The sequence below is a fragment of the Artibeus jamaicensis genome, unplaced genomic scaffold (genome assembly GCF_021234435.1).
Source record: "Artibeus jamaicensis isolate MK-2021 breed Jamaican fruit bat unplaced genomic scaffold, CSHL_Jam_final scaffold_1964, whole genome shotgun sequence".
NCBI classification, from domain to species: domain Eukaryota; kingdom Metazoa; phylum Chordata; class Mammalia; order Chiroptera; family Phyllostomidae; genus Artibeus; species Artibeus jamaicensis.
The window spans coordinates 19,898,716-19,922,780 of NW_026522030.1; the positions used below are offsets into that span (position 1 = coordinate 19,898,716).

At 43.2% G+C, this 24,065-nt stretch overlaps 1 protein-coding gene across 5 annotated transcripts in view; it reads right to left on the reverse strand.

The window, feature by feature from the left end:
* Nucleotides 1–8,260: 8,260 nt before the first annotated feature.
* Nucleotides 8,261–24,065, reverse strand: part of ZCCHC7 (zinc finger CCHC-type containing 7) — a 211,113-nt gene continuing 195,308 nt past the window's right edge. For all 5 annotated transcript variants that reach the window (XM_037144543.2, XM_037144541.2, XM_037144542.2 and 2 more), the window contains exons 7-9: nt 13,896–13,991; nt 11,307–11,424; nt 8,261–9,627 (exon numbers count right to left, since the gene is read on the reverse strand). In XM_037144543.2, the coding sequence (XP_037000438.2) occupies nt 9,188–9,627; nt 11,307–11,424; nt 13,896–13,991 (654 nt within the window). In that variant the 3' untranslated portion in view covers nt 8,261–9,187. The remainder of the gene's footprint in view (nt 9,628–11,306; nt 11,425–13,895; nt 13,992–24,065) is intronic.

Consider the following 24,065-nt stretch of genomic DNA (forward strand, 5'->3'; position numbering starts at 1 on the left):
CAGGAGACACAGGATGGGCAAATTCTTACAGGAGTGACACTGGGCAGAGGGTTGGGACAAACGAAACAGCGACAGGAGCTAAGCAGGACAGGAAGTGAGCTGACGGAAAGGGCCCGGATTCTGTCCCTGGGAGGGTAGTCCAGGCTGGGCCCCCAGGGCCAGGGACGAAGGAGGCCACCCTCCACCTGACAGGCACCTGCAAACGGAGCGTGGGTCCCCCTCCCCCCGCACAGTGCTTGCCCAGAGCGAGGGGGCTTTCTCTGCTGCTCTCTCTGCTCTCTCCCTCCCCGGCACGGACTGTGGGAACCTGAGCGTTCCTGGTGCTGTGTGTGTTGTGAGCTGCTGCAGGTGTAGGACGAAAGGCCACAGACAATTTGCATGGATGGAGAACACATTTTCAGTTTCCCCCCGTCACAAATTGCAAATTTCACTTTTACGGCCCTTCTTTCCCCATCAAAACCACACGGGTTTCTCCACAGCACCGCGGAGGTTGTTGTCACAGAGACACCCCAACTTTCCTCCAGCGTGTTCCTGCCTCACCGGCCCCCAGAGCTCTGAAAGGCTCCACACGCAGCCGCAGCCACGGAGGGGCCCTGCTCCGTGCCCCCTGCAAACTCTGCCCCTGCGCACCCTCCCCTGCTTGCAGAGCGAGTTCCATCCGGGAGGCCGGAGCCAGGTGTCAGTCCTGCCTCTGCCCCTCGGTGTGACGGATGAGCCTCTCTTGGGCCTCGGTGTCTCCAAATGTACCACACAGATTCTAGACTTGATGAATTCTGCAAGTCCCCAAGTTGTACACTTTCTGATCTTGACGGTTTCTTTGTCCTAGGAACTGCTTCCACCTCAGTGTGCCATTCTCTGCCTCGGTTTCTTTCATAGCGAGTGTCGGGACTTGTGTTGGTCCCTGACAGTCTGGGACTTGAGGCCTTTGGGTGCCCCCTCCCGTTCCTTGGATCTGCTGCCGCTCCCATTTTCTCTCCCACCTTCTCCCTGTCCTGAGGTCCGGGGCCTGCACCCTCCTGTCCATCTGCTCTTGGGCTCCTGATGATGCCTCTGTGGGCAGGGGTTCCTTCTAAGGTGCTCACGTGAAGAGCTCCTGGCTGGGGGGCGGTCTGCAGCTTCCTGCAAACATTCCATCTGAGCAGAGGGTCCAAGGCTTGCGAGACCCAGGATTTCAACACTAAACGCATTTTTCTCTTACTCCTACGGAAGCTTTCAGAGAAGCTATTTTCTGTTGACACAATGTGGTCGAGGGCGATGGGGGAGGGCCGAGGGGAAGGCCTGGACCTGTCCCTGCACCTGGTCATGGTATGGCCTGGGCAAGTCTTTCCCTCGTTCTGACCTCAGTGTCCCCATCTGTGAGACGGGGGTCAAACGAGGTGACCCAGGATGGACTAGACAACCTATTAGGCCCGCTGCAGTTTGGCAGCCACCAGAACTCCAAGGGTCCTGTGACAGCCCAGAGTCTCCCTGCCCTTGCAGGGGGGTGCTGCGAGCAGAGCCTGGCTTGCTGGTAGGAGGGGAAGGCTCATTGAGAAGACAAGGACCCCTGGAGCACAGGCAGGCAGCCTGCACAGGCCAGGTCTGTGGTGGGGTGGCGGGGGAATCCAGAGTGACCCAGGAGGTCAAGTTTAAGTAAGGCAATGAAACCAGAAAACTCCCCTGAGTAGCCCAGTGCAGGAGGGTTGCCATGCAAATCACCAGGAAGAGATGATTAATTGGGTGTAGGTAAAAACAAGAGAGGCGGCTGGTGAGCCATGACTTGTGGATGGTGCATCCCCTGGGCCCCCTGAGGCTCCGCTGGCAGTAAGCGTGGAGGATGAGGTGGGGTGTGAAAGGAGGCCGGGCGGAGTGGAGCTGACAAGCTCCCCTCCCAGAAAGACTAACCAGGCGAGGCTGGCTGGGGAGAGGGGGCTGCTGGAGGCAGGGTGAGAACTGGCACACAGATGGTTTCCACTTCAGAGAGGTTCCGTGTTTTGCCCCAACCTCGGATGCCTAACTGGGGTGGGGGAGGGGTGCAGAGAGCAGGAAGAAGCAGAGACTTTTCTGAGCAACAGTTCTAGTTATCCAGAGCTATCGGCATTCGTGGGCCCTCTGGGGCGCTTCCTCCCAGTCCCTGGTCCCACTCTCAGCAGATGCTTCAATCTCCTCCGTAGCTCCGGGTGCGCACCTCCTGTGACCAGGAGCGCACTGCGTCCGAGGCCTGTCCCACAGTTGGGAACTCTAGTCACAAGGGGTTCTCCCCGCCAAGCCAAAGTCTGCACCCAGGCTGAGCCCGAGCGCGGCACAACTTGGCTCTGATCTGTGGCGAATTTTACGTAGGAAGCAGGAATAAATAATGTAAAATTATCACCAAGGTACAGAGATTATGTGGCAAACCTGGTATCTTGTTCCAGGGATTAGGATTTTGTCAAGTTTCTGCCTTGGTTTCCACTTTCGAGACAGATTACTGTGATGGTTCATTTTATGGGTCGGCTTACTGAGGCTACAGCAGAAAGGTTCCTCCAAAATGTGGAACCCGTCAAACTAGGGGGAGGCAAAATCCTGAAGGACTTCTTCAAAACTGTAGAATAGAAATCACCAGATCTCCCAGGGCAAGGGAAATAAAGGAAGACATACACAAATGGAACTCCATCAAATTAAAAAGCTTCTGCATGGCTAAAAAAAATCAACAAAAGAAAAGAGATCCAACCATATGGGAAAGGGTTTGATCTCCGAAATATGTAAAGAATTCATACGACTCGCCCTGGCTGGTGTAGCTCCGTGGATTGAGCATGGCCTTGTGAAGTAAAGGGTCTCTGGTTCAATTTGCAGTCAGGGCACATGCCTGCACTGCGGGCCGGGTCCCCAGTAGGGAACACATGAGAAGCAACCACATGTTGATGTTTCTCTCCCACTCTTTCTCCTTCCGTTCCCCTCTCTCTAAAAATAAATAAATACAATGTTAAAAAAAAGAATTAATACAACTCAACACCAGGAAGACAAAAACTCCAATAAAAAAATGGGCAAAGCACCTGAACAGACACTTCCCCAAGGACACACAGGGGGCCCATCTGAAGGGATGCTCAGCATCAATAGCCACCAGAGATGAAAATTAAAACCACAATGAAAGAACACGTCATGCTGGTTGGAATGGCCATCATTAATAAATCAACAAACAAGTGCCGCGAGGATGTAGGGAAGAGAACCAACCTAGATGCCCATCAGTAAATGAGTGGATCACAAAACTGTGGTTCACATAGAAATGAAGATCACATGGAGGGTTAGCAACAGGGGAGTGGGAGGAGGAGAAGGGGGGAGAAGGTACAGAGAATAAGTAGCACAGATGGTAGGTAGAAGATAGATGGGGGGAGGGCAAGAATAGTATGGGAAATACAGAATCTAAAAACTTGAGACACATGGTCATAAACTAAAGGGGGGAATGGTGGGAGTGGGGGTGCAGGGGAATGAAGGGGGGAATAGAACAACTGTAATGGCATAATCAATAAAATAAAAATAAAAATAAACCTGTGATTCATTTACACAATGGAACACAATGCAGCAGAAAGGAGCTCCTACCTTTCACAACAGCATGGATGGAACTGGAGAGCATTATGCTAAGTGAAGACTGCCAGGCGGTGAAAGACAAATACCATATGATCTCACCTTTAAGAGGAACCTAATGAACAAAACAAACAAGCAAGCAAAATAGACCCAGAGGCATGGAAACAAGGAACAGACTGACAGTGACCAGAGGGGAGGAGGAGGCGGATAAGGGTGGAAATAAGGGGAAGGAAATAGTCAAGGAACATGTATGAGTGACCCATGGGCATAACAACAGGGTGGGAGCTGATTGGGGCAGAGACAGTGGAGATAACGGGGGAAATTTGGGACAACTGTAATAGAATAATAAAATGAAAATCCTGCTTGAGTTTCCAGCTGACCTCACAGTGCCATGGGCTTAAACAAATCTCTGTGGCAGAACCGAGCACGGCGTGCATTTGTCTTGCCCACTAGAGAAAATGAAAGCTTCTGAAGGGCAGGGCACCCTCGAGGTCAGCACAGGACCAGAGGGCGGGGTGGGGCTGTGAACCAAGGGTTCTTTACGGGTGGGTTGCCATCCAGCTGGGCCATGGGAACTGCTCTTGCTTTCTTATGTGGCCAATCTCCTTTTCTTACTTGTGACTTCAGAGACTGATCTGTTAACAATGTGGAAGCTAAAGAGAGATCTGTCTCCTTGAGGCTGCTACAGAACAGCCAGCTCTAAGCACTGAGGGCGAGTTGTATGCCCAAAAAGGCCCTGTGAAGGGACATGACCCATGCTGAAACTGGGTCAAGAACTGCCAACAGCCACCAGAATCTAGGAGAGGCATGAATGAATCCTCCCTCAGAGTATCGAGAAGGAACCAACTCTGCCGCCATCTTGATTTTGGACTCCTGGCCTCCAGACCTGTAAACATACATTTCTGTTGTTTTAAGCATCTAGTTTGTAGTGATTGTTACCATAGCCCTAAGAAACAAATATGGGGTATGTCCTTGCTGTTTCCTACCCCCATGCCTTTACCCACATGGTCCCTTCTCCTTGAATGGCTGCCTGACTTCCGTTAACTTGGAAAAAAATCCGTTAGAAAGTCCCATCGAAGTCCTGGGCAGGACGGATCCTGCCCTCTCAACTCTTCCTGCCCCTCCTCTACAAGGTCTTCGTTTTCGTGTTTGTTTCTTCACTTGTTTCTTAGCCTCTGAGACTTGAGATTTCTCTCTTCTCTTAATAAAGTCAACCTCATGCAAGAAGACTACTGGCATAAAAAAGGCCCATAGCAAATCTCTGTTTACTAATAACTCAGAAGGCAACAGAAATACAAACAGGGAAGGACGAATGTTGGCTGGGGGAGTCGTAACAGTGGAGTCAGCCAGTGTGGCCGAGGCAACAACACAGGGGTTAAGGTCACTACGAAGGAGTAACAGGCTGTCTTATTTTGCATGTAATCTTTTGTTGGCAGAAGAATTCTCGTAAGTTGTTTCTTATGAGAAGCTTCCATCCGTATCTTTTATCAACAGATTGGTATGTCAACCTGGACTCTCCTCACACAAACACAGCCCACGTCCATCTTCTCACTACAGCACCAACAAATGTTTCTCTCCCCGCCAGAGTGGCAAAGACAAAAAGGAAAATATCCTGTTATTGTAGAAACGGGGATGAACATTCTCACACACTGCGAGGAATGTAATTGGGCAATATATATTACAACTTGCATGAAATATGTACGTTTTTGACCCATAAATCCTATTTTATTACAATGAAATAATTGGAGAAGAGAGAATAAATGTCGAAAGATTTTTTTTAGATTTTTCTAAAAATAATAAAAATTAGAAACCACCAAAAAGTTCAGCAACAGGAAGTTGATTCAATAAGTTATGGTATAGCTATACAATAGGATTTCATGTAGCCATGAAAAATAATGAGCTATATAGTTGATTAAAAGTATTTTTACTATTAAGTCCAAAAGAATGTTACAAAACTATATATATATATATATATAACATAACATCTAGAATAGATGTTAAGGATGTTAACCATATCTTTGTGTAGAAGGATCAGGCATGACTTCTTTGTTTAAAAAAATTTTCCCCCTTAAAATGAATATGTACTGCTTGCAAAACAACAATAAACAGCTTGACAACAGGTACCGGTCACAGGATGTTCTGAAACAACAAGCACAGCAGGGCCCATGGAAGCTGGGCTTCCCGTTAGGAGAAGGGGAGACAGTTTCTCTCTGCTCTTCTCTAAAAATGCCAGAGGTGAACCAAGCGAGGACCCAGGAAAGGAGCCACTCAGGCCGCTTCTGATCAAAGTGGGGCCGGAGGCAGCAGACTTTTCGAGTCTCCTCAATCCTAGCAAGACAGGGATCCTCACTGCTTGGGACATCTGCTTTTTTTTCTTAATTGTATTTATGCATTTAAAGTCTTATCTGAGCCCTGGCTGGTGTGGCTCAGTGGACTGAGCACCGCCCTGAGGACTGAGACGTTGCCAGTTGGATTCCCAGTCGGGGCACATGCCTGGGTTGCAGGCCAGGTCCCCAGTAGGGCAAAGGGGGCAGTGAGCGAGAGGCAACCAATCCATTATCTCTCACACACTGACATTTCTCTCCCCTCACCCGTCCTTCCCCCCCTCTCTAAAAATAAACAAAATCTTTAAAAAGTCTTATTTGTCAAATCTCTATATTTTAAAGTCCTCATTCTTGAATAGAAAGTAGGTATGTGCGTAGACTAACTTGAATACTGGCTAAGCAGGTGCCGAGGGCCACAGAGAGGAAATGGAGCAGGGGCTCCTCCGGGTTTGGTCTTCTCTCGCCGTCTACATGCCCACAAGTAGCTCAGCCACCTTTCCTGTCTGCATAAAAATGACGTGGACTGGAAGGGTAAATTGTACCCCAAACAAAATGTTTGTCTGATAAAAAGCTAAAATTGGGGAAGAAAAATAAGAGAATGTGCAGAAACAACCAGAAAAAGAGCTTCCTTTCCTCCCTCCTCCAAACAGTCTTCTGTGTGGAAGATGCTACAGAATAGCAATCCCGTTTCTGCCCTCAAAGCACATGCCCTCAGTTCCAAAGGGATGCCAGTCACACCACATCAATAATAAGCCACGTTCGTCCTGGGTCCTACTGAGGAGTAATGCCTATTACCTCGAGATGTACCACTCTGTGAAGCCCGCTGGCACTTTCAGCAGGGTAAGACTAGCCAGGGTTCAAATCAGTTATTTAGAACATAAGGAAGAAATAAACAGTCAACCAGTTCAGAATGAAGAAACAAGGATTCAAAAAAATGAGGAGAGAATAAGAAGACTCTGGGACATCTCCAAATGTGCCAGTGTCTAAACCATAGGGACGCCAGAAGGAGAAGAGGAACAGGAAGCAATTGAAAAGCAATTTCAAAAAATAATGAAAGAAAACATCCCTAATTTGGTGAAGGAAATAGACATACAAGTCCAGGAAGTATAGAGAGTCCCAAACAAGTTGGACTCAAAGAGGGCCACGCCAGGACACATAATTAAAATGCCAAAGGTTAAAAATAAAAAATCATTTTTTAAAAAGATTTAATTTATTTGTTTTTAGAGAGAGGAAGGGAGGGAGAAAGAGAAAGAGAGAAACTTCAATGTGTGGTTGCCTGTCAAGCATCCCCTACTGGAGACCTGGCCCACCACCCAGGCATATGCCCTGACTGGGAACTGAACCAGCAACTCTTTGGTTCACAGGCCAGTGCTCTATCAACTGAGCCACACCAGCCAGGGCTAAAGAGAGAATCTTAAAAGTAGCAAGAGAAAAGAAGAGAGTTATTTTACAAAAGTAACTCTCATAAGACTATCAGCTGATTTCCCAAAAGAACACTTTGCAGGCAAGAGGGGATTGGCAAGAAGTACTCAAAATGATGAAAAGCAAGGACCTGCATCCAGGGTTACTCTATCTAGCAAAGCTGACATAATGGAAGGGCAGATAAAGTGTTTCCCAGACAAGGTAAAGCTAAAGGAGTTCATCATCACCAAGCCCTTATATGAAATGTTAAAGTGACTTATTTAAGAGAAAGAAAAATCAAAACTACAAACAGTAAAGTGACAACAAACTCACAAATATCAACAACTGAATGTAAAACAAAAACAAAAACAAACTAAACAAACAACTAGAACAAGAACAGAATCACAGAAATGGAGATTGAGTGGAGGGTTATCAGCAGGGAGGGGAAGGGGGAGGATGGGGGAAAGGTACAGGGAATAAGAAGCATAATAGGTAGGCACAAAATAGACAGGGGGAAGTTAAGAATAGTACAGGAAAAGGAGAAGCAAAAGAACTTACATACACGACCCATGGACATGAACTAAGGGTGGGGGACTGCTGAGGGAAGGGGGGTACTGGGAGGAGGAGGGCAACAAGCCCTTCCGCTCAGCTGAGAGCCGGGCAGCCACACGGCCGGTGTGGACCGAGGACGGCGGAACTACAGTTCACATGGAAGCTGACTTGTGGGGGGAGATCCTTTCCCCGGAAAAGGCAGGAGAGCCGACCCTACCAGACACATGGCGGTCTGTGTACTTCACAAAGAGTCAAACGCCAGTGTAAGAATTGGGTATCACAAACTGCCCCAGTTAACTGATCTACCTCCTTTAACCACGGCACAGAACTGGTACTTGGGCAGCAGAGCACTCCAACTCCACTTAGTGCAGCTCTTACAACTTTGGTCACTTGTCCAACCCAACTATGACCTCTGCCACCCAAACTCTCATTGTCTTTTTACATCACAGACACACTTATTTACTCCATTTCCGACATTTTATTTTTCTGCTAATAATTTTAACATTATGCTTTGATGAGTACAAAAGGTTCACAAGTACAAAAATTTCTGTACAGCTCCGTGGCAGTTTAAAAATCCATGAAAACAGAACAACTTTTTAAATAGGGCAATATTCATTTTTATGTATCTGAGTGACATCTTCTTGAGGTGTGACTGTAAAAATGATTTCATTGTGATTATGTCAAAATGTTTGATGACTCTTTTGCCTTGTTTCAGGAACTCTGGCTTGTGACATTTACGCTGGATGGAGTCCTCGCTTGTACCTGCACCAGCCCAGCCCCTGCCTATGCAGGGCTCCAAGGACGGACCCTTTACCTCGCAGCCTTTACTGCTTGGACCAAAGGAAGACTCTGACGCCAGCTTCAGAAGCATGAGAAGCACAAATCTGTAGCTATTATCTTTCTAATGTTAAAACAAGAGTACTGATGGAACAGATGGATGAATTTTTCATGTTAGTGTTCATTTTTCTCCCTGCAAGGATTTAATTTACATATACTGCAGATGAATTACATTTGTGGAGCTTTTATTTGTCCAAAGCACTTTTTAATATTCCTTTGAAAAGATTAATTTTTCCTACCTGTAGGATTCTGAGTGAAAATGACCAACTGGAACAGGGAAAGAAACCTGGGCTCATCTTTCTGTTGTTTTTTTAATCTAGTAACCTGGTGGATACAGAGAACAGATCTCTAAAGTCTTTGTTCAGCAACTCTAGGTATGGCTGAGATTACCCCCAAAACCAAAACACCAAAAAAACCCCCCAAAACCAAAATAAAACAAACTCCCATTATTCAATCTTAGATGATAAAAATACTGCCAGAATGTACAGACACGAAGCACAGACAGATACCGGAAAGCCAAATCAGAAGATGTCTCACAGTTTGGACTTTTTTTTCCTCTGCTTAATGAGAAACAGATTATCATTGTCTTCCTCCTCCAGGCAGCCCTCCTTTTTCCTGTGCTTGCCCCGCTTAGACTCTTTGGGCAGCTTGTCTTCTCTTGGCTTGTGGTAGTGGGAGTGCTGAAAGGACTTGCGAGGCTTCTGGGTTTTGAAAGCGCCAGGGGAAGAGTGTGTTTTGGGGCCCCTGGGAAAGTCCTCCTCCACGTCGTGGCACCTGTCAGTCTTCCTGTGCTTTTCACGCTCTCTGTTGCTCCTGCTCATCGTTTCTTTTTGGGCCTCTTTCTTTTCCGGAGGCCACCTGCTGCTTCTCCACGAGGCCTGGCTCTTCCTCACGTCATGGTGGGATCTCTGACTTGCTGCTTTCATATGCAGCCTCTTGAACTGCCTTGGAAGATTCCCATTTTTCTGGAGTTCTGCAAAACATAAAAGTATTCTTCCATATCCTGCAGCTAGACAGTCGGTGCAGAGCTTTCCCAGGTCTATAAAGACCTTAGCACAGAGGGAGGCCAGACGTTTAAGTGCATTAATGTTATGATATTCTAAAGAACCTTCACTAAGGTAAAAATCACTCACTAAAAATTGTGTAATACAGTTCTAGATTTCTGATTGCTAACAATGAAAAACATCCAGAAATCTGATGACATTTATTCTGCTCAATATAATTACGTTAAACAATGCAGACGAGGACCAGTGAGAGCAGTAATCATTTTAGCTTTGTGAAGAAACGTCACGTCTGACCAATTCAATGGACAGCCCTTGATGATAAGGGGAAGGAAGATGCATAATGTGTCCTACTGACAGTCTCACGTGACATTTCAATTACACTCTGAAGATCAAGTTTGGCCACAGCACTTAGAGGTGGATGCCAAACTGGACGAATTAATCCTCCAGAGATCAATGGCTTGGAGAGTGCGTGTGCACACATGCGCACACTTGTATCTCAGAGGTTTTAGTGCAGATCTGATGCTATGTTTTATTAGGACTTGACTCTTACTGTGAGTGCCTGCTGACAGTGACTCTGGTTGGGTGGGTGGGAGATGAGGTCACAGTGAGGGATGGGAGTTAACATGTCACTAAACCTTCAAAGACTGAAGAGGAGCGCCACCCTCCCCCACAGTGAAGTGCAAAGCAGTATATTTAGGAGACCAAAAAATAAAAGTGCCGACGAACACAGCAAACTTCCAAGTGGATCTACGCCATGGCTGTCAACATAACTAGTCAAAAAGGAAAAAAAACGGCTTTTCTCTGATTATCAGACTTATAAATGCTCGTTATAAAAAACTTGGGAAATACAAAAAACTATAAAAAAATAAAACAGCAAAAAAAAAATAAATAAAAAAAAATAAAACAGCAGCACCCATAATCCTTTAATCCAGAGATGATACAGCCACGAATTTCTTTTTATTCCTTTAAAGAAAGTCTGGAAAAGAATAGCACAAAGGCCCGGAGTCGACAAGGCACAGGTCAACTTGAAAACACAGAACTGTTTCGTCCCAAAGCCAGAAGAATAGCCCAATGAACCGCCTTGAAGTCCGTCACAAGAAGGAGCAGAGGTAGAGAAAACAGACTTACATTAGAGGATAATTCAGTGAGAGAGAACTTTATGTTCTAGCAATAGAAAATAACGAGACCGCAGAGGGCGGCTGCGGACCCGGGGGTCTGCTTGTAACCATGGCTGATAGGAAATGGCTTCTCTGGGGAAGCCCCAGGAGTTCACCCAGTCGGGAGAGCCTTTCCTTCCATGAAAAATTCAAGAGATAATATGAAGGGAAAAAATAATAACTAGTCACATAGAAAAATCTCGAAGGAGCCTTTAAAAAATTCTGCCTACATACATGGATAGAAGTATTTTCTGGACATTTTCTAAAGCGGTCAGTTATGTTAGAAAAATGTTTATTGTTAAGAGATTACCACACATGATTTTTGAAGTGGGTGTTGATTTCTGGAGATCAAGAAAGTTCCAGTGTCTATGGTAATTATTAAAACCATTCTCTGTGTTAACCAACGACCCCCACTCCAGGTAAAGACAGTGCAAAAAAAGACATTAAGGAACTACTGCAAAGTTGATCTAGCAAGAAGTCTAGTAACATACCTTTTACTTTTCGTTTTATTCTGTGTTCTCTCTCCCGAATTTCATATTTGTCATCATAGTAGTAGATGAATGGAGATGTCGGAAAGGTCTGGTGGAACATCCGCCTCTCTTCACATTCCTGCGAATTGTACTGGAAATTAGGGCGTCACCAGGGCACACTGTTCAGACACAGCTTTTGCAAGGCTGTGGAGCACGGTGATTACAGAGGAGCGCCCATCACTGACACTCGTCGTTGGTGCTACGCTGTGTGGCCTTGCTGGGACACCGGGAGGGCCGCCCAGCCTGACTAATCATGTTTACACGCTACTTCTTTCTGGACTGAATTTTCTCCCCTTACTTCTTTACTATGAAACCCTTATCTTTTTCAATCTTCCCTGCCAAACCGCTCCCCCAGTCTGAGTTGACAGCAACAGGTCCCTACTACAGGCCTCATACCTGTGAAGGGGTTTATTTTTCTGGCCTTACGTTGTATCAGACCTGTTGGGTCGGCCTCTTCAACAGCCTTTCATCAGGCACTTTCCCTTCTCATTCACACCCTAAATGTGGGGGTGGCTTCCTAACTCTGTGCTCTTTTTCTTGCCACACACATGGTCTGAAGCTTAGTTTAACTCAACACTTACTGCTCCTGTGGGCAGTCGATTCTTACGGTGGGGAGCAGGGTGGTGGTGGGTTGTATCTGGTTTGAAAACAATCCAAGATGATTCTGAAACATCCCAAAGGAGTCCTCTCCTCTTTGTGCTCCTTCCAGTCCAGACGAATCACTCCTGTCACTCATCACCCTAGGCCAGCTCCCTACTTGCACGACCCTTCCCTTGGCTGGCAGTTCCCAAATCCGTGTCCTTGGCCTGACATGCCCCACAGAGCAGGCTTTCTTTATCATGATCTGTGACACTATCTGTTCGGCATGTCTGAGACCAAGTATCTTTTCTTTGAAAAAGCTTTCCCTTTGGAACTTTCCCATTGCTGTTTTGTCATCTTGAAGAAAAACTAGAATACCTCTTAGGAAGAAAGTGTGTGAAATATCCATATGAATTTTAGCTGATTTATCATAATTTTGGTATTAACCAAAGTAATTTGTAATTCTAAGACATCTGACCAAGCTGGCACATACATATGTATACTTAGGAACATAATTTGCATAGATTAGAAAATTACGAGTCATTTAAAATGTATACTTAAGTATAGAAAATAACGTGATGGAAATCTGTACCTACCATTCAGCTTTATAACATGTTACCTGAATTTACTTGTTTTCCTCCCTAAGAATTAAAGTATCACCAATATAACTGAAATAATCTGTGTAACTCTTTCCCATTTCTCATTTATATCATTCCCTTTCCCAAAGGTGCCACTCTCTTAAATTGGTATCTACCATCCTCATATGCTTTATACTCTTACCACTAACGAATACTCCAATAAACAACAATGCAAGTTTGAAGTGTTGAAGTTTGACCTGCGCAGAAATGATGTCCTGTAAATACAGGGTCCGGCACAAGTAAGGCCCCTTTTTATTACAAAATATCATATAAGCACATAATTCTGTAACATTAAAAAAAACACACTCAAGCACACCATATGACATTTTAGGTGAAATGTTCAAAGTAAAACTATAAACAATTACACCCTTATGATTACCCTATCAACCACGCTCATGCAGGTGCTACTTCTGCCGGACCCTGTATTTTGCAATGGCTTTAGGCTGTAACAGTTTCACAGAATAAGCTGGGTAGTGTTCTCTTGGAGAGTGTTTCTGAATAAAGTTTCGGTAAAACTTGACTATAAAACCATCGGGTCTGGTATATTTCAGTGCGGAAAATTCTGATTACTAATTCAATTTCTCTAGTGGTATCAGTTCAAATAGGTTTGTTCTTTAGTAATTTTGATTAATTTATATTTTTCTAGATAATTATCAAATTTCACTTTGAACTTTACAAAGCTTATACAGTATTCTTATAGTTAAAAGTTATACTGTATTTTAAACTATTTACACTTTTAACTCATTTACACTTGTACCTTTTCTTTTTTCTGTAACTTTTCCAGAAGTCTCTTTTCTTTTAAAAAGAAAATGTTTTCAAAGAACCAGCTCTGTTGATGTTACTAATTTTGTTTTCTATTTCAATAATTTTGTTTATCTTTATTATTTCCTTGTGACTGTTTTTAGATTTATTCTCTTGTTGACTTTCTGGAACTTTTTGGGTTCTGAAAGGTATAAGGCAAACCTACGAGGTTAAGGTAGAAACCTAAAACCATAATTTGGCCGTTTTAAAGCAACAGTGATCGTTAGAATACATGAGAACAGCTACCGTTCTGTTCGCTACTATTATTTCCTGGACTGATTTTGTGAGCTGTGTTTGCTTTAGCTTAACCTGTTCACATACATTTAAATCAATCAGAGGAACAAGCGCTGACAGATCTGTTCCTCTGTCAGGGATGGAAGAAGTCAATGAGTTGAAACTCTATTGAATTTCACTTGAAGATATCAGTTTATTAAAAAGTAGGCATTTGGAATTACGTTTGCTTTGAGTTTGTTCCTCGCCCACCGCACCCGCAATGACGGAACTCTCCGTGCCCGACAGCGCTCAGACTCACGTGTCCGTAATGGCCTTCCTGACCGCAGTTGTAGCAATACACCAGGGCCGACTGTCCAGGAGGGGTCTTCGGCTTTTTGGGTGGTCCAGGTTTAGTCTGCAACATAAATATTTGCAAAGGTTTATTAAATTTTAGGAGAAAATTAAGACCTCATTCTTTCCAGAGAAGCTCTTTTTCAGTAAGAGAGTCCTTAGAAATACTCCCTCCTAAAGTTTGGTACGGAGACCCCGTATTAAAGCATATCGTGTGATAATGAGTCTTTTGTTCTTAACATTACTGTGCGCCTTCCTCTCCTCCCTCACTCCTCATTCCTTCAGCTTTGCATCCAGCACTGTGTTAGGTATCAGGTATCTCAGACGGAAAGAGTAACAGTCTAGTAGAACACGACGGGCACAAAAATAGGTCACGGCAGGACGATGTCGGTACAGTGGCAGAAGCATCATTAATGAAGGGGCAAGGGAGACCCACCATTAGATGGGTAAGGCAGTCAGGGAAAGTCTTCCTGGAAGTGTGACATTTACATTTACTCTCAGAGAGTTAGGTGTAAGTTAAATGGAGAATCCTCGGTAGAGGGACAGCATGAACAAGGGCATGAAACTAAGAAAGTGCGCACCAGGGGTAAGGAAAACGAGGCTGGAGAAAGCATGGCAAAAAACTGGGAGGCCTTATAAGTCGTGTGAAGGGGCTTGGGCTTTATCTAGGGTTATGTGTAAGGTTCTACGTGCAGGAGCAGGTAGCTGGGATTGCATTTTGGAAAACCACTTTGGCTCGCGGCTACAAGGAGGGTGAATATGGGCAGGAGAAGGTTAGATGCAGACGGAAGACCGCTGAGATGGCTGTCAGCACTTCCTGGCGAGGCGATGGGGGCCCAAACTATGAGAGTAATAAGGGTTGGGCAAAGGGGATAGATTTGGAAACTACATTAGGAAATAAAACTGGTTCTACCTGAGTACTGAAAATGTAAGACGGATGAGGCAAAGGAGAATCAGGATGTTCTCCAGCTTTCTATCTTCAGTGAACTGGTGGAGAGCCGTGGTGTGAACAACTGATTCAGAAAAGGTAGGAAAAGGAGGAGGCGGTGTAGAGAGGAAGATGATGAAATCTGTCTCGGACGTGGGGCACGTAGGTGGAGATGTCCACCAGGCGGTTGTCTATGTGGGGCTAAAGCTTGGGCAACATGTCTGAACCGATCAAATCTGGAAGTGATCTGTTCAACAGTGGAGGCTGAGATGACCAGAGTGAACAGGACGGCTGCCACCAGCACGCACAGCAGGGAGCTACAGCTGGAATCCTCGGCATAACAACATTTGAGGGGGAGAGAAGGAAAGGTGAAAGGGTGCAGAGCCATTGGAGGACAGTTACAGACCTTAGAGAGCAGGTTCAAAAAGGCCGAACTGAACTACAGGGTCAAATACAGCAGAGAGGCCTGGTGGGATTAGAACTGAGAAACATCCGTTAGATTTGACAATTGTTCACAGATAACCTTATTGTTAGAATCTGGAATTGAAAGTAGAGGGCAGAGGCTGGGTAGTGAAGACAGGCATGCAAAGGTGGTCAAGCTATGAAGAGGAGCAAGGAAAGGATTACCCGTAAGGCCCAGAGGTGGTTACTTCTAGGAGGGGAGAGGACAGTGGGCGGAGGGTTTCAGGGTACCCACGACTTTCTGTTTCTCAAAGATAGTCGTGTTATACAATTTGAGTGTTATATAACTACATTATTAAATCCTGCACGTTTCATGCACTTCGCAGCATGTATATTACATTTCATGGTAAAAATTTTAAAAAATAAAATGAAGGTTGAAGAAAAGGAGACAGCAGGTACGTATGATTTCGAGAAGCATGAGTAAGAAGGGACGGAACGAGACAAGGCAGGACCTGGGTGAGGGAGGGGAGTGTTGGGGACGTCTGCCATTAGAATGGGAGGGACTCGAACCCTTGAGAACGCCAGTGCAGATGGAAGAGTTGAAAACAGAGGAAAGGTAAAAATGGATTGAGCAAAATCCCTGAGGCAGCGGGGTCTTTAAACAGAGGGAGAAAAATCTAATCCCCTCCCCACCTTTTTTTTTGAGATTGAAAGGATGGGAATAAACTTGGCTAAGTTTATTTCTTATGTTCTTTATGGGGACCCTATAATAAAGTACTGGTCTGCTGACTAATTTTGCTGTTGTTCCACGTGGCAGGTTTTATTTTCTTGACATAGGAAAATACAGGCTATAAAATTCTTCCTCAAACAACTTGACTTTGGTGCGTATTTCCTAAAGTGGAATACCGGAGGACGCCAACAGCCGGAAAGGTCCTGTCTGCTGAGAATGACTACAAATGCCACACACGGTGAAATTTTAAACCTCAGCTGTTATCGATCAGGATACAAGAGGAAACATAACCAACAAATGTCTTAGTCTCCAATAAGCAAAGTGGCTTATAAATTAAGAGCAGCTAAAACACAGTTTTAACAAGTATGCACATACGCATGTACCATTCATTAGAGTGGTTTATAAATTGGTTCAGCTAATAGAGCACCAGGAAGACAGGAAATTATTAGGTAGAAATAATAAGGTAGGTATATTGCTTGTAACACAAAATTGCAACCAAGAGCATATGTTGTTTAAGGGAAAGAAAGAAAGAAAATCAAAAGAGATGGTGTGATACATGTGAAGGTAGAACAGATAAATGTCTCAAGGAAGAAGCTGTTCTTCTAGCTTCCTTAAAAGCTTCTGATGGGTCAAGTAAGATGAAGACACGTGAAATCCCCCAGACTTGGCAATCAGGGGGTTGTTTGCAAGGGGGACCGTTGTGAGCAGTTTCACTTGAGGGGTTGGGGCAAAGTCAGATTGTAACGGGTTCATGACAAGTAGAAAGATGCCGAGGAATAGAACATGGGTGACTTCTCCGAGAAACCAGACCGTGCGTGGGAGAAAGGAGAGGGACGGGTAGAGCAGAACATCAGTCCAAGGGCGCCTCCGCCAGTGCGGGCACCGGGCATGAGCACAGGCACGCGTTCTTTCATTAACTGACTTACAACAATATTGAGTGCCTGACACATGGGCGTGTGTGTTCCAGGATTAGGTGACTGAGAAGCGAGCAAAGCAAAACCATTGCTCACATCTCCATGGTGGAAGACAGATAAATAAAAGCAACAACACACACTATCGGATGGTAACGAATGGTAGGCGACTGAAATAGTTATGTGAATGAGGGTCATCAGCAGTGACTTAGGTCGACTTTCGGGGAAACGCTCACTGGGACGGCATTCCAGGCATAAGGCACGGGGAACCTGACTGTATCGCGTGTCTGAGGAAACTGCAGGTAGTCCCAGTGCTGTTCCATCTGCCCACGTCACGCTTTCCTCCCATGAAAGTGGAGAATTCCTTCATGTCTTGGCTCACATGTCACCTTCCTAGTATGGCCTTCCCCATCACCCTATTTAAAGCTCTCTTCCAATGGTGCTTCCCACTACCCTGCTTCAGTGCCCTTTCTGAAAACGCCACGGCACTTACTTCATCTGCGGCACTTTATATTTCACTTGTTCATTTTTCCTATACATCCATGGCCTCCTCGCCCACAGGGATTTGCTTGTTTTTGGTTCACTGCCGTACCCGGGCTCCTGGAGCCGGGCCAGGCGTATAGCAGTTCAGTAAATATTACTAAATGAATAATGAGGTAATGCATATGTAAAGGACACTGCCCACGGTGGGCATCCGGTACATTTTAGTCACTAAAGACGACCTATCAAATTAAGTTGTTATGTATTAAAATGCCTGAGCAAATTAACAGAACTTCCTAAGTGTCTGAAAGTGTGGCACCTACTCTGGCAGAATTAGGAAGGAGTTAGTAATACAGAGAACAGGGGTTCGGTCTTACAATACTAGGGATAAACAGGTACTTTTAAATCAAGATTTTGAAAGCATGTTTCATGCTGACGCTTGTTTTATTTGGGAAGTAATCTCATTCAAACAGCCTCAGATTTAGCCCCTCTGGTTCATTTATGCCCATGGATGAAGTGTAGACATTTGGATGTTCATTCATCTGAATAATGTCACTAGTTAAAAACTTCCATTATTACTAATAAAAATAGCAACTGTCCTTATATTGTGCTATGAAATTCTAAACTGTTTCACAATAATTAATTAGTAAATGACATGACAAACACTATCTACATACTCTCATTTTAATAAACTATCATGTACTAGGACTTAATAGGAATGAAATCAGCCCAGATCTTAGCTAATTAAAGAACGTCTCTGTATTAGAATACAGTACTGAAAACTCGGTAACGATTTCCAGTGGACAAGTTTTCATACTATGATCTAACAAAAATCTTACAGCTATTTCAAGTGCTAGAAACAAAAATCTGTGACTTAATACTTCTGCCTTGGAGCATGTCTTTATTTTTTAATTAGCAGTAAAGGTCCAATTTAAAGCAGAATGTGTCAACTGATTAATTCTAAGCTCAGGGTTCTGTCACACATGTGTGTACTGCAGACGAAAAGTTAAATGCAGGAACAAACGCAGTGTTTTAGAACTTTAAGTTGAAATATTTATCTGAAGACTTTGACCTAGTGGATACCCAATGAACTATTAATGAAAGCAACTCTTTTTCTTTCTTCTTTTTTGTGACAAACATTTAAATAATCTATATTTGTGGCGTGATATCTTAGAGATTACTTTACTATCAATATATAGAAGTAATAACCTGGTAGATAGCATTACCTATGAAAGGTCCATCCCATCTGCTATTCTTGCTGAAAGCTTTTCATGCACCAGTAAACTCAGTAAATATCAGAAGATAAAGCATAAGCCTACCACGCCACGGATTTACTCCTAATGTCTCCTCAAAGTGCAGCCCGATGCAACGATTACAAATGATTTTCTTCTAATGTCATTTTACATAACCCTTTTTTCTGCATGAGTAGTTAGCGCAGAATGAATGAATGAATGCCATTAAAACAGTTAATCATTATCTGGGACACTGGCCTCATTCCCTTCCCTACTAGGAATCTCCATGACAAAGGCCAAGAGATCAAACTGCCAGAGTTGCCTCAGTGTCCTATTTCTAACAGTAATTTTTTATGCAAATGAACCTGCTGGGCATCTCCCTCTGTGACCTTGAGCTGCCCTTATATAAACCAACTTTGATCCAAGGAGGACTTGCATCTTGTTGAAGCTCTTTACAGGATATGTACTCAATTCCACTAATTAAAGGGCATTTTCTACTCTCATGACTACAAAATGGACTTATTTTTAATAATCATACATATATGCTTAAAGACTAGACTATATGCTCTTATTTGTTAATCCAGTGTGTTCTATAAACATATATTAAAAAGTATGTCAAGTACTTGATGTAAATGTATTCATGACCAAACACAACACTGAGTAAAGTACTGAGCTTAACTCCAGGCTTTCTGAGCAAGTACATCTCTAAAGTTACACGCTTTTCATGCCTGACAACCTTATTCTTTCTAAGTTTTCCCAATCAACTTATTCTTTTAATAAACTCATGAAAAAAAGCCTCTCATCAATATTCATGTATTAAAAAAAAAAACTAACCCAAGTAATCAACCAGAATTTCCCAAGAAGATGCTACCACAAACCAAAAACATGCCATCACATGAACAGTGAAAGGACAGCAAACTCACAGTTACTAAGAACCACACCTAAAACAAAAGCAAACTAAGAGGACAGCTAGATCAGGAGCAGAACCATAGAAATGAAGATCACCTGGAGGGTTAGCAACAGGGGAGTGGGAGGAGGAGAAGGGGGGAGAAGGTACAGAAAATAAGTAGCATAGACGGTAGGTAGAAAATAGATAGGGGGGAGGGCAAGAATTGTATGGGAAATACAGAATCTAAAGAACTTGAGACACATGGTCATAAACCAAAGGGAGGGGTACGGTGGGGGAGGGGTGTGCAGGGTGGAGGGGAATGAAGGGGGGAAATAGAACTGTAATGGCATAATCAATAAAATATATATATATAAACTTACAATAAGTAGATAAAAAATGACAAAGCATTAAATCATAATTGGAAATATGAATTAAATGTTAACAGCCAGCAAAAAAAACAAACAAAAAAAACCCAAAAAACCCTTGCAATCACAGTCAAAGGCCATCAACTGAAGAAGGGACCTAGTGGTATGATTTATAACACTTGACGGACATTTGAGCTGAACAAAGGTTTAAATTAAAAATATACTTTTCCCCTGTATAAACATATTTTTCCTGCTTACTCTAGAGATAAGACATAGTTCTCTAAGCATTTTATTTAGTTTTATAAAGAGTAGACAGGGAAAGAAAAAGGGGTACCCTCCCCTTTCTTTGGTGTTGTTTACAATAAAAGTGACAACAGCAATGTAACTGGTACACAGTCAAGGAAACTCATATCTGAGGCCTAAAGGAATCAAAGGAAGAATTTAAAAGCTGGGCCAACAGTTCTGCAGTGAACTGAACCAAAGCTGAGTCTGTGAGAAGGCAAAACTAAGGATCCCACGTGACCGAAAATGTAGACGACGCCCTGTCCCCACTCCTCGTGCGTTGTTCTGGGGACGTGCCCCTCACACCTGGGCATCTGAACTCCAGGTCTTATTCCAACGGGCGTTTTGCAAAAACCACCCATTTGTGCAGTGTTCTGGCAAATATTCACACTATTACTTCTCCTTAAGGAATACTGGAAGAAATTTTCTCTAAGGTAAGGCTTTGACGTTATTTTAAAACAAAGTTCCCTTTATGAATTTTTAAGCTTTTATTTTTCTCAGTGAAAGAAAGAATTCAATTGTATTCCAGTGGACACCGCTACTAATTTTCCTACATCCTAAAAAGGCCACTAAAAGCACCATGTGTAATGATGTACCTGTATATTTTTGTGTTAAAAAAAACGATGTCATGTACCCAACAGACTCCCAATCCATCGGGTAATTCCTTAATTAGGCAGATTTCTGAGACATGTATTATGTACACAACAGACCGGAACGTCTCCTTTGGAGCATTTTCTAGTCTATCGGGTGATTACATCATTAAGTCACACATGCTACGTAGAAAAAAAATCCTTATGAAAATTCATGAAAAAATGTACAGCACATAATTAGCATGCAGCAGACGTGTGTGCTTTTGATATTTTCTCTTGTCTAAAAACCCCTCCCAAAATCTACATGAAGCAATTAGCCCAGGTCATGAAAACATGAGAAAGGTACCAGACTCTGGTGAAAATGAAAACTGCAAAAAACTGCATCTCTCATGGTTTTGCTGAGAGTAATTTGCTTTATTGGAAAATGGATTCTAAAACAGTGTTCACTGGAATGGTAGCAGAATAAACAGTGTTGCTTTACTGATTTGGTACTTCTGTATACACGTAACTTCCTCCCTGCCCCTCTTGGATACTCCTAAGTTTTACAAACCAATGGGCTGAAGGTTACAGATGACCAGTAGTAAGACTATTAATTATTCAAGGCCTTGCAGTATGTCTATATACTTAGATCTCACTTTATGTAAACAAAAGCATAAGGGACTGCATGAGTGTATTTATTTTTTTAGTAAGTTGAACCTACACTAAAGTAATATGACTAAAGGTTAACTGCTGGTATAACTTCTAATAGTGAAAAGACTATATATTAACAACATTGAGCATTCAGCAATCTCTGAGAGACAATATATTTGAAGAGTAAAAGAAACACGAGTTTTATAAAAATAAGTTATTAAACTTATTAATGACTTTTTTGTACATGAAATCCCTCCCCCGCAAAAGAAAAAAACAAAAACACCCCACCACCAACAAAAAGAAAACCCCAGTAAGCAGAGAACAAGGAACATATGCAAGACAGCAAGGACCACAGTAATTCACTCCCGAACGCTCCACATCTTCATGGCTTAAACAACATCCCAATTTTCTCCAAAGGTAGTGGCATTTATTCACTGGGCCATAGCTAATTTTACATGGAATGCAAAAATGTTAGTTTAAGTTTAATTTACCACCCTATTTAAATATTTCCAATGTAGCTCTCCAACGGCAGAGCTATCCCTCCGTCTATTTTAATTTTAAAGTAAGTTAGCAAAGGCTTCCTTCTTAATCCCCAGAGACTACCTACACAGTGACACAAACGCACAAATTTATGACAGCAACATAAACGCTCTTCTGAAGTAATGTGCAACATTAAGTGAAAATCGTTTCCTGGAAAGATATTATAGGTATCTATATTTTATTTGCCATCTTAAACATATCTGGGTCTTTATGGCCTTATTTTAAAAATGTATTTCCTTTTTATATTTCCTGGTGCAAATGGACTGCATAAATAAGCAATGTGCTATGAGGCTTCAGACCAGCCGATAAAACCTTTCAATTTTCATGCCAGCTTCTTCTTTTGTAATTCAAATCCGCCTGGAAACTGGCAGCTCTGAAAACTGAAACAAGCACTGCCACAAATACCTTGTAATGCTATCGACCTTGTCTGCCCATGCAGTGAGAAAGGGGGATGCGTATGTGTCTGCAGCCATCCAGATAACACAACTCATTTTGGGGCGGGGGGCTTGGGGTGGGGATAACAGAAGCCAGTCCCAGACCGTGCACCAGAAGCAGTCATTACCGAGCACGATGGAGAATACGTCTCTTCAAAATACACAGTGCATTTAAAAACCATATATGAGGCCGAGCCACTGCTGTCATTACCAATTTTAATTTAGCTCCTTCAGTTTGCCAGCCAGATAAACTCTTTAGTGCTGTTTTTTAATCTATTTGCCACATTTTATGTTTAAGATTATAGTAATATGGACAGGAGAAGGAATCACTTTTAGGGGAAATAAAGAAATATATCCGCTTATCGGCGCCCATCAGAAAGTTCATTAATCAGCCGGGCTTTGTGCCCTCTAAATTGAAAGGTTAAATAATCCTCTCAGGAATATTTCCCGGCCCCTCCGCCAATTGTCCGGAGAGGAGCTGCCATTCACAGCACGCGGGATCGGTGACAGGGTCTCTTACCACTGTTTGCACCCCAAACAATGATGGACAAATGGCCTGGTTTACAAAGAACCTTTTAGTACACGGATGGAAAAGGACCACGAGCTTTGACGCGGGGTGGACGGATGAGGAGGGCAGGAGAGAACACAGGCATGTGTGAATCCCGGGATATTTGATCTGTTTACTGAGGTGGACTGTAAAACATAGAATCTGCATGAATAAACACCTTCTGACCATATGAAGTCTTTAACATATTCAAATCTGCTTACATATATAGCATACAACTGTACATAAATCATCATTGAAAAAAATGTGGACTAACAGAACTGTAGCTTTATTATATTTATTATCCAATACACAGGGGATCAAAAATAAGCCCCGAGATTTTCATTTTTACCATGACTCCACATGACTTACAACACACAGACCTCCCCTCCCCACACCCTGACCCTGCTTATTCTGCTGAAAAATGCTCTTAACCACCAGTCACAAAGGCAGGGGATTCCACAGCTGTAAGGACCTGTTTAAAGGGGGCAAGTCATGCTTTTCTGCTTTTACAATCTGCTCCATCTTAGCTCCTGCTTGTCTTAAAATAAAGAACAAACAAAGTAGGAATGCTCTTTGAAGAATACAAATCCCATGCACCAAGAAAGTGCTTCATTCTGTGCTGCCTTTTTTGCTGGACTCACAGGAGAACGTGGGTGGGAATCTGCAACACAACTGACCAAGCTCTTCTACCTCCACACTGTGCCGTGAGGTCAGGCTGGTGTCTGGCATCAGCATGTGAAGGCTCGAAGCACTTTAACCCGAGGTGCAAAAACTGATACGCTATTTGTTTCATCTCTCATCTGATTAACATAAACCCTCTACCCCAGCAGAAAGTATTATAATTGGTGTTTGTGTGTGAGAATTATTCAATTTCATATTATCCTCATTATTTACAAAGGAAGTAAAGATTTATGTAATTTTGTCTGCTTGTGATAACTATGTTCAAATGAAACTGAAGTCACCATTTAAGAATTATATATTTATTAACAATATTTTTCAACATGATATAGTTGTACCCTTATATGACATATATTTTACACATTTTCATCAGGAAAGGAAGTAGCCTAAAGATTTTTTTGTGACCTATACTCTTAAATGCCTTTATGATTTTTTAAGCAAAATTAAGAAAATGTTTTCTATATTTGATTAAAAGTTTCTCACCTGCATTTCTAGAACAG